The 12879-nt window shown below is 38.5% G+C and overlaps 2 protein-coding genes across 20 annotated transcripts in view; one reads left to right on the top strand and one right to left on the bottom strand.

Annotated features, from left to right (window-relative positions):
• LARP1B (La ribonucleoprotein domain family member 1B) overlaps nucleotides 1-12609 on the bottom strand; it is an 87417-nt gene extending 74808 nt beyond the window's left edge. For 2 of the 19 annotated variants that reach the window (XR_002829419.1, XR_002829422.1), the window contains exons 1-4: nucleotides 11630-12568; nucleotides 11187-11246; nucleotides 9352-9526; nucleotides 2517-2657 (exon numbers count right to left, since the gene is read on the bottom strand). Coding sequence is in view for 10 of the 19 variants with exons in the window: in XM_023754265.1 (XP_023610033.1) it covers nucleotides 2517-2657; nucleotides 9352-9526; nucleotides 11187-11246; nucleotides 11630-11722 (469 nt within the window). In the remaining 9 variants the exon portion in view is untranslated. Of the gene's footprint in view, nucleotides 1-2516; nucleotides 2658-9351; nucleotides 9527-11186; nucleotides 11247-11629 lie in introns of all 19 variants that reach the window. The other 17 variants (XR_002829421.1, XR_002829420.1, XR_002829427.1 and 14 more) reach the window with 14 other exon arrangements.
• On the top strand, nucleotides 11793-12230 carry LOC102439581 (60S ribosomal protein L27a-like). Its single transcript, XM_014457243.1, has one exon. It carries the CDS (start codon nucleotides 11793-11795, stop codon nucleotides 12228-12230), a length of 438 nt encoding a protein of 145 aa, XP_014312729.1.
• Nucleotides 12610-12879: the final 270 nt, after the last annotated feature.

Here is a 12879-nt window from a genome sequence, read left to right as displayed (position 1 = left end):
AGGTCTCTCAAGAGGCTTCTAGAGTCTGTCGATAAACTTGATGAGTTGTACAGGAAATCTAATGAGACCCTCGATGGTGTGATAAAGGACCATCTAGAAAGTAAGCATACACTGACTGAAATAAAGAATATTATACAGACTCCCAACAGCAAACCAGAGGAGCGCAAGAATCAAGTCAAAGATTTGAAATGCGAAGAAGCGAGAAACACCCAACCGGAAAAGCAAAATGAAAAAAGAATCCAAAAATACGAAGATAGTGTAAGGAGCCTCTGGGACAGCTTCAAGCGTACCAACATCCGAATTATAGGGATGCCAGAAGATGAGAGAGAGCAAGATATTGAAAACCTATTTGAAGAAATAATGACAGAAAACTTCCCCTACCTGGTGAAAGAAATAGACTTACAAGTCCAGGAAGCGCAGAGAACCCCAAACAAAAGGAATCCAAAGAGGACCACACCAAGACACATCATCATTAAAATGCCAAGAGCAAAAGACAAAGAGAGAATCTTAAAAGCAGCAAGAGAAAGAAACTCAGTTACCTACAAGGGAATACCCATACGACTGTCAGCTGATTTCTCAACAGAAACTTTGCAGGCCAGAAGGGAGTGGCAAGAAATATTCAAAGTGATGAATACCAAGAACCTACAACCAAGACTACTTTATCCAGCAAAGCTATCATTCAGAATTGAAGGTCAGATAAAGAGCTTCACAGATAAGGAAAAGCTAAAGGAGTTCATCACCACCAAACCAGTATTATATGAAATGCTGAAAGGTATCCTTTAAGAAGAGGAAGAAGAAGAAAAAGGTAAAGATACAAATTATGAACAACAAATATGCATCTATCAACAAGTGAATCTAAGAATCAAGTGAATAAATAACCTGATGTACAGAATGAACTGGTGATTATAATAGAATCAGGGACATAGAAAGGGAATGGACTGACTATTCTTGGGGGGGAAAGGGGTGTGGGAGATGCGGGAAGAGACTGGACAAAAATCGTGCACCTATGCATGAACACAGTGGGTGGGGAGTGAGGGCGGAGGGTGGGGTGGGAGCTGGAAGGAGGGGAGTTATGGGGGGGAAAAAAGAGGAACAAATGTAATAATCTGAACAATAAAGATTTAATAAAAGAAAAAAAATGTGAGACAATTTGAGTATCAAATTAAATAATCATGGCCATGGATCATAACTCACTGAAAATTTTTTTTAAAGAGTCCATAAGTCCATTCTGATAATAATGGGAAGTTGTTTATGGTGGAATGTCAACTAATAAATATAAAAGGAATAATGCAGCAAGAAAAAAAACGAACATTTGCAAATGTTGTGGTAATAACTGAATCAGGTAAGACTCATCAATGAAAACTAAACTGCATGTGAAAAGTCTTAGATTTCCACATCTCAAAGTCTTGCCCCACAAATAACACTAATTACAAAGGAGAAAAGAATATCTATAAATTAAAAAAGCCTGCCGAGCCGGCATGGTTCAGTGGTTGAGCATCAACCTAAGAACCAGGAGGTCACTGTTCAATTCCCGGTCAGGGCATATGCCCGGGTTGCAGGCCCCAACTCTGGTAGGGGGCATGCAGGAGGCAGCCAACCAATGATTCTCTCTCATCATTGATATTTCTATCTCTCTCTCCCTCTCTTTTCCTTTCTGAAATCAATAAAAATATATTAAAGCCTTGAGTACATCAACTTGAGTGCTCAAAGAATCACCAGTAAGATGATAAACTAAGATCATGTGCAGCTCCTTGTGATGCTTGGAGAAGAAAACCATTAACTTTTGCAGTATTCCTGCCAAAAATTCATAAGCCAATCTGATCATAAAGTAACACCAGAAAATCCAAAGTGAGGTATATCTGTCCTGCAGTCTTCAGAAAAAAAAAAAAATCAATGTTATGAGAGACAAAAGAAAAAGAACTATGCCAAACTAATAGACATTAAAGATAAAAGACAGTTAAAAGCAATGTGTGATCTAGATTAGATCCTAGAAAAGAGAGGAGGAAAACTACCTGTGGACAGTCACATTGTTATTACTGTTTTTACAACATATATTCTGAGGGTATTTAGAGTTAAAGAGAAACAATGCCTGGCCGTGACTAGTTTGGCTCAGCGGTTAGAGTGGTGGCCCTCAAACTGAAGGGTCTCAGGTTCAATTCCCAGACAAGGGCACTTACCTAGGCTGCAGTTTTGTCCCATGTCCTGATATGCAGGAGGCAACCAATCGGTGTGTCTCTCTCACATCAATGTTTCTCTCTTCCTTTCTCTCTGTCTCTCTCTCTCTCTCTCTCTCTCTCTCTCTCTTTCCCCGCCCCCTCTTTCCTCTCTCTCTAAAAATTCAATGGAAAAAATATCCTTGGGTAAGTATTAAAAAAAAAAAAGAGGAACAATGCCTGCAACTTACTCTCAAATAGTTTATACTATTCATGGTAATTAAAATAATGAGCAAAAAACTAATAATAAGAAGCAGTAAGACATAGTGTCTTAGTCATTTTTTTCCTAAGAGTGTATCTTACTTCGTGTATCATTTCTCCTATTGTTATGTGATGATTTATTTGTTTCAGGTTGACATCTTGAGCAGTTCCGGGATCCTGGTCTTTCTTGACTATCTGGTCTTACATCATCTAAGTGGAGTGGTACCCACTTGTGCTTATTAGCTAGAAGAAAAGAAAATAAAATAATTTAATGACAACACAATTTTTAATAAAACTGATTTTGAAAGGTCTCGAGATATCACCTCACACCTGTCAAAATGGCTATCATCAATAAATCAACGAACAAGTGCTGGCAAGGATGTGGAGAAAGGGAACCCTAGTGCATTACTGAAAGAAATGCAGATTGGTGCAGCCACTGAGGAAAGCAGTTACTTCAAATAATTAAGTTAGAACTGTCTTATGACCCAGAGATTCCTCTTCTGGGAATATATCCGAAAAACCCAAAAACACTAATTCAAAGAAATATATGTATCCCTATGTTCATTGCATCATTTTCAACTAGAGGCCCTGTGCACGAAATATGTGCACTTGGCAGGGGGGGGGGGAGTCCCTTAGCCTGGCCTGTGCCCTCTCACAGTCCAGGGGAGCAGGCCTAAGTCAGCAGTCGGACATCCTTAGCACTGCTGCAGAGGCGTGAGAGGCTCCCACTACTGCTGGTGCACTTAACAGCCGAAAGCCCAGCTCAGGGATTCTGGTTGAGCGGCACTCCCCCTGTGGGAGCGCACTGACCACCAGGGGGCAGCTCCTGTGTTGAGTGCCTGTCCCCTGGTGGTCAGCGCACATCATAGTAACCAGTCGTTCAGCCGTTAGGTCAATTTGCATATTAGCCTTTTATTACATAGGAGGATAGCCAAGATTTGGAAGAAGCCCAATTGTCCATCAGCAGATGAGTGGATAAAAAAACCTGTGGGCCCTGACTGGTTTGGCTCAGTGGATAGAGCGTCGGCCTGCGGACTGAAGGGTCCCAGGTTCAATTCCGGTCAAGGGCATGTACCTTGGTTGTGGGCATATTCCCAGTAAGGAGTGTGCAGGAGGCAGCTGATCAATGTTTCTCTCTCATTGATGTTTCTAACTCTCTATCCCTCTCCCTTCCTCTCTGTAAAAAATCAATAAAATATATTTAAAAAAAAAAACAAACAAACAAAAAACCTGTGGTACATTTACACTGCAGTAAAAAAGAAAGGAAATTTTACCCTTTGCATGATAGACCTGAAGAACATTGTGCTAGGTAAGTGAAATAAGCCAGTCAGAGAAAGACAAGTGCCATATGATTTCACTCATGTGAAATTTAATGAACAAACCAAACTAACAAGCAAAATAGAGACAGCTCTGGTGGGTGGGTACGAAATTGAGGGTGGGGGAGTGGGGAAAGATTTGAGCAAAAAAGAGAGAACTTACAGGGGATGTGCAGGAGGCAGCCCATCAATTATTCTCTCTCATCATTGATGTTTCTCTCCCTTCCTCTCTGAAATCAATAAAAATATATTTAAAAAAGAAAAAATATTAAAAGACTATATTTTAATTAAATGAGACTTAATTTGTTCTTAAAGGGATTTATCTCTTTAATACCGAAATAATTTTCTTCTCACACAGCTCTTTAAATAAAGTATTTTCTGTGAATATTTCTAAAAATCAAATGAAAATTCAGTGATGAAGAATCACTGGAATTCTTTTGCTTTTAAGTGAAATGCTCACTTTTCTGTTTAATACTAACGGATAAAGTGTTCAAAAATAGTACATGTACACACTACTCCTATCTAATACTTGATTCTTAGATTTGAGAATGTGGTATACCTGATAGGACATTATAATGTACACATTTGAAAGCTTGGATAGTGATTCAAAAAACTTTTAGTTTGAAATCACTAAAATATGGATAAAATATTGATTATTGATTTATTCAGCATTAATACTAATGAAAAAGGTTTTTCAAAATTAAGTGTAACAGGTATCTAACAGCATTTGACAAATCTTGTTAAAGGTACTACTCACATTTTTCCTTATTTTTTTTAACATGTGTTTTTACTGATTTCAGAGAGGAAGGCAGAGAGATAGAAACATCAATGATGAGAATCATCAATTCGCTGCCTCCTGCACACCCCACAGGGGATCAAGATGGCAACCCAGGCATGTGCCCTTGACCAGAATCAAACCCGGGACTCTTCCGTTCCTAGGCCGACACTCTATCCACTGAGCAAAACCAGCTAGGGCCATTTTCCTTACTTCTTTAAGAGAAATAAGGAATTTAACTTTCTTGTTGACAAAAAGATAATGTAATTCTCAAGATGGCCTATTTGTGGCTGTTATTGGGTATATGTAATGCCTCCTTTTTCTGTCCCTAGCATCTCATCAGTCCTGAGGGATTCAGCTGCCTCGCAGGGTGATTACAGGTTGTCCTGATGATGATCTATTCATCTATCTAAATGATTGCCAATGATATGCCCAGGGTTGAACTCATGGGAAGAGGTGGAAGTGGAGCAGCTGGGCCCTGTATACTACTGAAAAATCTCCAGAGTTAAAAGGTACTGTTAACAGTAACCTGCTTTGTTTGTCCACTCAAAGGTCCAGCACCTTCTCTGGGGCCCAAGAATGATTTTGAAGGAAAGTGTAAGCTGTATTTCTGCTCAACTTCAGTCTGAAGTTAGAGGTCTAAAGAAAGAACAAAGCCTGTATAATGGAATCCAACTCTTTGAAGACGAGAATTTTCAAGCAATTTCTTGTATAATCTAGCTGTTTAAATTTTCAAATAATCATTTCCATCCTTAAAAAAAGGTTCTTTGTATCTTAAAAAAAAAAAGATGGCCTATTCGTGGATTCCACAGTCAAGGTTTCAAAGTGTTCACTCTTCTGTCCAATATATATAATTTTTTGACCAAACAAAGACTCATGAGCAATGGAAACACTATTAAGGTAATTAAAGGAAAGGGAATATTATTGTGCTACTACAATACTGAATTCCTATAAAACCTACAACATATGGAGACATGAGTAAAGAATAGGAAATAATCTGAAAACTCTTTAGACTAAATTCTATCAAGAGATTCTTGAGCATAACCAAGCCTTTTGTTTAAAGATGAAGATGTGTGCCTGGCTGGTGTGGCTCCATGGTTGAGGGTCAATCTATGAACCAGGAGGTCACTGTTGGATTCCCAGTAAGGGCGCATGTCCCAGTTGTGGGCTTCATCCCTAGTAGGGACTGTGCAGGAGGCAACTGATCAATGATTCTCTCTCATCACTGACGTTGCTATCTCTCTCACTGAAATCATAGAACATTTTTTAAAAATGTATGCTCTCAGAAAGTCAATTCATGGCTTGAGTATATGAATCATTCTAACTATAAACACCCAGATTTTAGTGTTGGCTGATAGTTTTAATTGAAGCAATTAACAAGGAAAACAAATCTTAGAGGAGGATGACAGGTCTGCCACCCTTTTATTATATTTTGCATATAATAAAATGCAAATCGATCGAACAGTGGAACGACTGGTCGCTATGATGCACACTGACCACCAGGGGGGCAGACACTCAACGCAGGAGCTGCCCCCTGGTGGTCACTGTGCTCCCACAGGGGGTGCACCGCTCAGCCAGAAGGCCTGAGCTGGGCTCATAGCTGGCAAGTGCAGCAGCAGTGGCGGGGGCCTTTCCCACCTCCAAGGCAGCGCTAGGGATTTCTGACAGCCGGCTTAGCCCACCACCCAGTAGGGGGGAGTGGGCCTAAGCTGTTAGTCAGACATCCCCCTCTCCTGCCTCCAAGGCAGTGCTAAGAATGTCTGACTGATGGCTTCCATACTGCGAGAGGGCACAGGCCAGGCTGAGGGAGGGACACCTCCCCCTGCCATGCACAAATTTCATGCACCAGGCCTCTACTCTATAAATAACAGTCAAAAAGACTACCTATGTGTTTAAGAAGCATGAAAAAGTTTTAAGAACTAGGGAAATTTTTCTCTCATAACCACATGGTTGTCCTATTGGCACCACCTTTGAGCAATTAGCCTTGGTTCATTGTACCAAGTGAGCCTAATGCTTACCCTGCAGCTAAGGACTAGATCAGCTGTGGGCAAACTACGGCCCGCTTGAAATGAATAAAACTAAAAAAAAAAGACCGTCCCCTTTTATGTAATGATGTTTACTTTGAATTTATATTAGTTCACACAAACACTCCATCCATGCTTTTGTTCCGGCCCTCCGGTCCAGTTTAACACTTGGAGTGCGGGTGAATTTCCCGCCAAAATATAAGATGGCTCTGTCTTTTGGTTTTGTTCCATCCACCAAAAGGGTGGATTACAAACAAATATTTGGTAATACGCAGTTACAATCGGCCCGAGTTTACACGTTTCCCGCACTCCACCGCAAATCTATATGAACCGAGTTAAAGACGGCTCCCGCGGAGTACGCGCAATTCACCGAGCCGACTTAACTCGTTTCCTGCACTCCAAGTGTTAAGAACCCATTGTGGCCCTCGAGTCAAAAAGTTTGCCCACCCCTGGACTAGATAATCGTTAAAATAAAAATCAAGTGCTTAATACATGTAGATTGCTACTTCCATTATTAAAGAAGTTCGCTGAATACTGCATTATGAAATGTCCCCTATCATGCCTTATAACCTCCATGAATTAAAATGCTTCAACAGCCCTAACCGGTTTGGCTCAGTAGATACAGCATCAGCCTGCGGACTGAAAGGTCCCAGGTTCGATTCCGGTCAAGGGCATGTACCTTGGTTGCGGGCACATCCCCAGTAGGAGGTGTGCGGGAGGCAGCTGATTGATGTTTCTCTCTCATCGATATTTTTAACTCTCTATCCCTCTCCCTTCCTCTCTGTAAAAAAAAAAAAAGCAATAAAATATATTTTTAAAATAATAAAAAATAAAATAAAATGCTTCAACATCTTCCCACGGAACTCAAAATGTTAATTCTAAGCTTGAACCCTCCATAACGTTGACTATGCCTACCTCTCCAATAGCATCTCCTGCCACTCTCCAAAGTTCACCTTGCCTCAGCTATGACCTTCTGACAGTTTACAGATTTTTTTTCTGCCAAAAGGCCCCTGCAGACATTTTTACCTAGGCACAGAACACTGATGAATATATGGTTTTACAAAGCAGTTAAATCATAATGTGTCCCTAGACACATGAAAAGTTCTGAAAATATGGAAAAGGATGTAAAGACAGCATTTTTTTTTCTTCAAAGTATAATGAGGGCACGGTATGAGGAAAAAAAGTTGACCAAAATTGTTCTCACCTTTCTCTTAGAAAAACATTTTCTCAGAATTCCCTGAAAGACAGGGATCAGTTGCAATGAAGATTTAAAAAACAACAGTTAGCCCAGCCAGCATGGCTAACTGGTTGAGCATTGACCTATGAACTAGGAGGTCAGGGTTCAATGCCCGGGTTGTGGGCTGGATCCCCAGTGTGAGGTGTGCTGGAGGCAGCCGATAAATGATTCTCTCTCATCACTGATGTTTCTCTCTCTCCCTTCCTCACTGAAATCAATACACTAACTTTACACAACTTTCCAATCATGTATCTATACTCATCTCTATTAAGTCCAACTTTATTTCATTCTCACATTTAAAAAAGTATCAAAAAAAAAAAAAAGGAAAGCCTAATAGTTCAGAAATGAATGCTACAAAAACGTATCAGTTACCAGTTGCAGATGGTATCCTGAAGAAATCCAAAAATACTCATTGGTGACTGACTACCTGGAATCTATTGATTAAATACAATTCTTCATTACTACAACTTCCTTCCAGAAAGTAAGACTAAATTAAACATATAGATAAACTAACCTCTCTTTCACTAATTACTTGACTGAGCCTCATTCTCACTGACATTTTCACCAGGGCCACATAATTTACAATAGCCAAGACATGGAACACAGTCCACTGACAGATAAATGGATAACAAAAATGTGCTGAATGTAGTGAATGGAATAGTAAGAAGAAAATCCTATCATTTACAACAGCACAGATACACCTAGAGGGCATTATGCTATGAAATAAGTGCGGCCCTAACTGGTGTGGCTCAGTGGATAGAGCGTCGGCCTGCGGACTGAAGGGTCCCAGGTTCGATTCTGGTCAAGGACATGTACCTTGGTTGCGGGCACATCCCCAGTAGGGGGTGTGCAGGAGGCAGCTGATGGATGTTTCTCTCTCATCAATGTTTCTAACTCTCTATCCCTCTCTCTTCCTCTCTGTAAAAAATCAATAAAATACATGTAAAAAAAAAAAAAAGAAAGAAGTGCGAAAGATAAATATTGTTTGATCTCATTTATATGTGGAATCTAGAAAAACTGAACTCAAAGGAAAAACACAGTTGGGGGATGGGAGTAGTGGGTGAAGATGATCAAAAGCTACAAACTTACTACTATATAAGTTCTAGTGTGCAATGTACAGCATAGCAAAGATAATTAACAATACTGTATTATATATTGGGAAGTTGCTGAGAATAGATCTTAAAAAAAATCTCATCTCAAGAAAATAAATTGTGCCTGCTCAGTGGTTGAGTGTCAACCCATGAACCAAGAGGTCACTAGTTTGATTCCTGGTCAGGGCACATGCCCAGGATGTGATCTTGATCACTAGTAGGGAGTCTGCAGGAGGCAACTGGTCTATGTTTCTCGTTTCTTCCATCGATGTTTCTATCTCTCTGTCCCTCTTCCTTTCTCTCTAAAATTTAAAATTTTTTTTTAAAGAACAAAACAAATTTTTTAAAAAAAGAAAAGAAATGACTATGAATTCATGGATGTTAAACATTGTGGTAGTCATTTTGCATTATATACATACATCAAATCACTGTGTTCTATACCTTAAACTAATACAATTATATCTCAATAAAATATAAGTTATAAATGAACAAACCTTTCCTTCGTTGATTATTTGACTGAGCTTCATCCTCACTGGTATTTTCACCAGGACCATCTAGTTTTGTTTCCCGGGTCTCTTTGCTCTCACTGTTATTTCTCTTTTCAACTTTGTCTTCTTTTTCTTTCTTATTTTGTAGCTTCTTATTTCCTTGGTTGATGACACTCTGACACTGCAAAAAGTATTTCTGAATGAAATAATTTTCAAGAACATTTTCACTAACATACCCAAAAATCTGTGGTAATATGCCTTACCTAAATATTGCAAAACAAATGCCAATTTTTAAAATATAAAAAAACTTCTTTTCAAAAGGCAATGTTGAGAGAAAAGTCAAGCCATAGATTGGGAGAAAATATTTCCTAAGTATCTGATAAAGAACTTGAATGCAAAATATACAGGGTTTGGCAAAAGTAGATTTACAGTTGTTCACATGGAAAAATATTTAATAAATAATAATAAACTGTTCTGTGTACTCACAACTGTAAACCTGCCTTTGCCCAGCCCTGTATAATGAGCTCTCAAAATGCAATAATGAGAAACAACTCAATTTTTGAAAAATTAGCTAGAGTTGAACAGCTACTTCTTTAAAAAGATACACTAAATGGCAAATGTATATGAAAAGGTGCTTGACATCTTTAGTTAGAGAAATGCAAATTGAAACAACAATTTGATACCACTACACACCTACTATAATGACTAAAATTAAGAATGATCAGCTGGTGTCATTTTGGGGCTCAGCCCACCTGGTTTTCCAGATGACCTAATAAATTTATAATTCTTTAAAAAAAAATGAACAATGAGTATTAGTGGTATGTGGAATAACTAGAATTCTCATTACACTGAGAGTGGGAATAAAAAGTTTAGTAGTTTCTGAAAAAGCTAAACAAATAGCTACCATACAATCTAGCCATTCTACTCCTAGGTATCTACCCAAGAAACATGAATGCATATACCGATGCAAAATTTGACATACAAAGGTTAATATAACAGCTTTATTTCTAACAGCCAAAAAATAAGTACAATCAACACAAATAGGTGAATGGACAAACAGCATTACACTTATACACTACTACTCAGCAATAAGAATGAACTACAAATATCACACACATATTTGCAGTTTATTTATGTCATTCACATACCAATTAAGCTGTTTAAACTAATATATACTACCTACAATTATACACCACACAAATTACAAACAGCAAAGTGCACAGTGTCAAATGAAAACATGTATAACTACATATGCTAATCCTATAAAACCCCACTTGATACAATATCTTAGAAACATCTTTCGGAGCTTCTTTCATCATTAAAATTCCAGCCCGACTGGCACAGCTCAGTGGTTGAGTGTAGACCTATGAACCAGGAGGTCACAGTTTGATTCCCAGTCAGGGCAACATGCAGGCTCGATCCCCAGTGTGGGGTGTGCAGGAGGCAACCGATCAATGATTCTCTCTTATCGTTGATGTTTCTATCTCTCTCTCTTCCTTCCTCTGAAATCAATAAAAAATATATATTTCTTGAAATTCCATTCATTGAACCTTATTGATGAGTGACATACAGTTATCATATGTGTACATATATATAGTTAGCACTTCAACACATTGGCAATATTATAAATCAGAAAAAAACAAACAGCATAAATTCTGAAACATAAAATGAATGGGCTTTAGATACATTATATGAAAATGGGCAAAACTATGAAAAGGGTAGCTGCTGAGTTTAACACTTCTTTATTAATGTAATTCTCTAAATTTGAAGTAAAATAAATTCTGCATGTTGAAGTGAGAACCTTTTCCCTATATAGAAAAAAAGCCTTAAACAATACTCACTCCAGTGTTCACTAATTCACTTGGTGTTGGCCAATTCGCCATATCGCTGAAATCACTAGCCTAAGAAGTAATAAATAGGTGTTATGTCTGCAAATTAGAAATTTTAAGTAGAAAAAATATTTTCTAAAGGTGAAAGCAATTTTAAAAACCACCTACATTCAATTTATATGCAGGCATTTGCCAAATTAATCCAAGTTTTCCAAACATCAGAATACTGAAACAGTAAGGCCTTGGCCTATGATCTCTAGCACTATTTAATGACACTGACTAAATGTATATAAATAGGATTAATAGAAGGGAGTTTGTGTAAAAGCTACAATTCTGTAGTATATTAACTTCAAATTACCATGAATAATACAACTATAAGAAAAATTCACAATATAAGAAAATGATTTTTAAAATTAATATAGAGTACTGAAGAACTTCTTTGTGTAAAGACCTACCTTGTTGGATTTCTTTGTCTTGAGTTTTCCTGCTTTTATAATTTTTGGGGAACTGAGCTCTAAAAAAAACAAACAAAAAAAACACACACACATAGAATTGTTTTTACAATCACTTCATTCAATACATTTAATAAAGTAACCTTCTTGTATCTTGGACACCAGCATGCCATCCAGACTGAGGAAGACCCAGAAACTTCCAGGCCATGTGAGCCACAGCTATGGCTGCATTGACACAGGAAGCTCCTGGGAAGCCGAAGTAATCCTGGTGGCTTGCATAATCACAGGATCAACTTTTGACAAATATCACCCAGGTTACTTTGGGAAAGTCGGCATGAAGCATTACCACATAAAGAGGAACCAGAGCTTCTGCCCAACTGTCAACCTTGATAAACTGTGTACATTGGTTAGTGAGCAGACATGGGTAAATGCTGCCAAAAACAAGATTGGAGCTGCTCCTATCATTGATGTGGTGCAATTGGGTTACTACAAAGTTCTGGGGAAGGAAAAGCTCCCAAAGCAGCCAGTCATTGTGAAGGCCAAATTCTTCAGCAGAAGAGCTGAGAAGATTAAGGGTGTTCGGTGGGGGCCTGTTTCCTGGTAGCTTCATAACCTTTGGAGGGAAGTTCATAAAATGCTCAGAAGTGCTTTGAAGGGGGGAAAAAAAAACCACCAAAAAAGCCAAAGTAACTATTATAATACCAATTTAAGCAATAAAATCCAAATGAATTTTAAGTAATAAAATTCCCAATAAAATCCAAAGTTCTGAGACTCAAATTCCTAACAAGAAATCATCTACATTTCAGCAAAGGTATATTCAAATTGGTCTTCAGTGTTCAAAGCAAGAGGTGCAAAATATAGTTTACTTAAACTGAGACTAATCTTTTCTCTAACAAAACATAAGTTTGCACAAGAGTATCATGGAGCCCTAACCGGTTTGGCTCAGTGGATAGAGCATCGGCCTGTGGACTGAAGGGTCCCAGGTTCGATTCCGGTCAAGGGCATTTGGTTGCGGGCACATCCCCAGTGGGGAGTGTGCATGAGGCAGCTGATCGATGTTCTCTCTCATCGATGTTTCTAACTCTCTATCCCTCTCCCTTCCTCTCTGTAAAAAATCAATAAAATATATTTTTTTAAAAAAAGAGTATCATGGAATCACCACGTGTCCCTACCGTAAATAAGAGCACAGAAGTGAACAAAAATACATATTATACTGTCTCCAAATGAAGTTTCACAGTCTTTTAGTTGGCTTC

The sequence above is a fragment of the Myotis lucifugus genome, unplaced genomic scaffold (genome assembly GCF_000147115.1).
Source record: "Myotis lucifugus unplaced genomic scaffold, Myoluc2.0 scaffold_1, whole genome shotgun sequence".
NCBI classification, from domain to species: domain Eukaryota; kingdom Metazoa; phylum Chordata; class Mammalia; order Chiroptera; family Vespertilionidae; genus Myotis; species Myotis lucifugus.
The sequence above is the reverse complement of the archived record's forward strand: the minus strand, read 5'-3'. Positions and strand labels throughout refer to the sequence as shown.

Excerpts from the sequence above, each read along its gene's own strand:
- LOC102439581 (XM_014457243.1), top strand. The coding sequence starts at position 11,793 with ATGCCATCCAGACTGAGGAAGACCCAGAAACTTCCAGGCCATGTGAGC.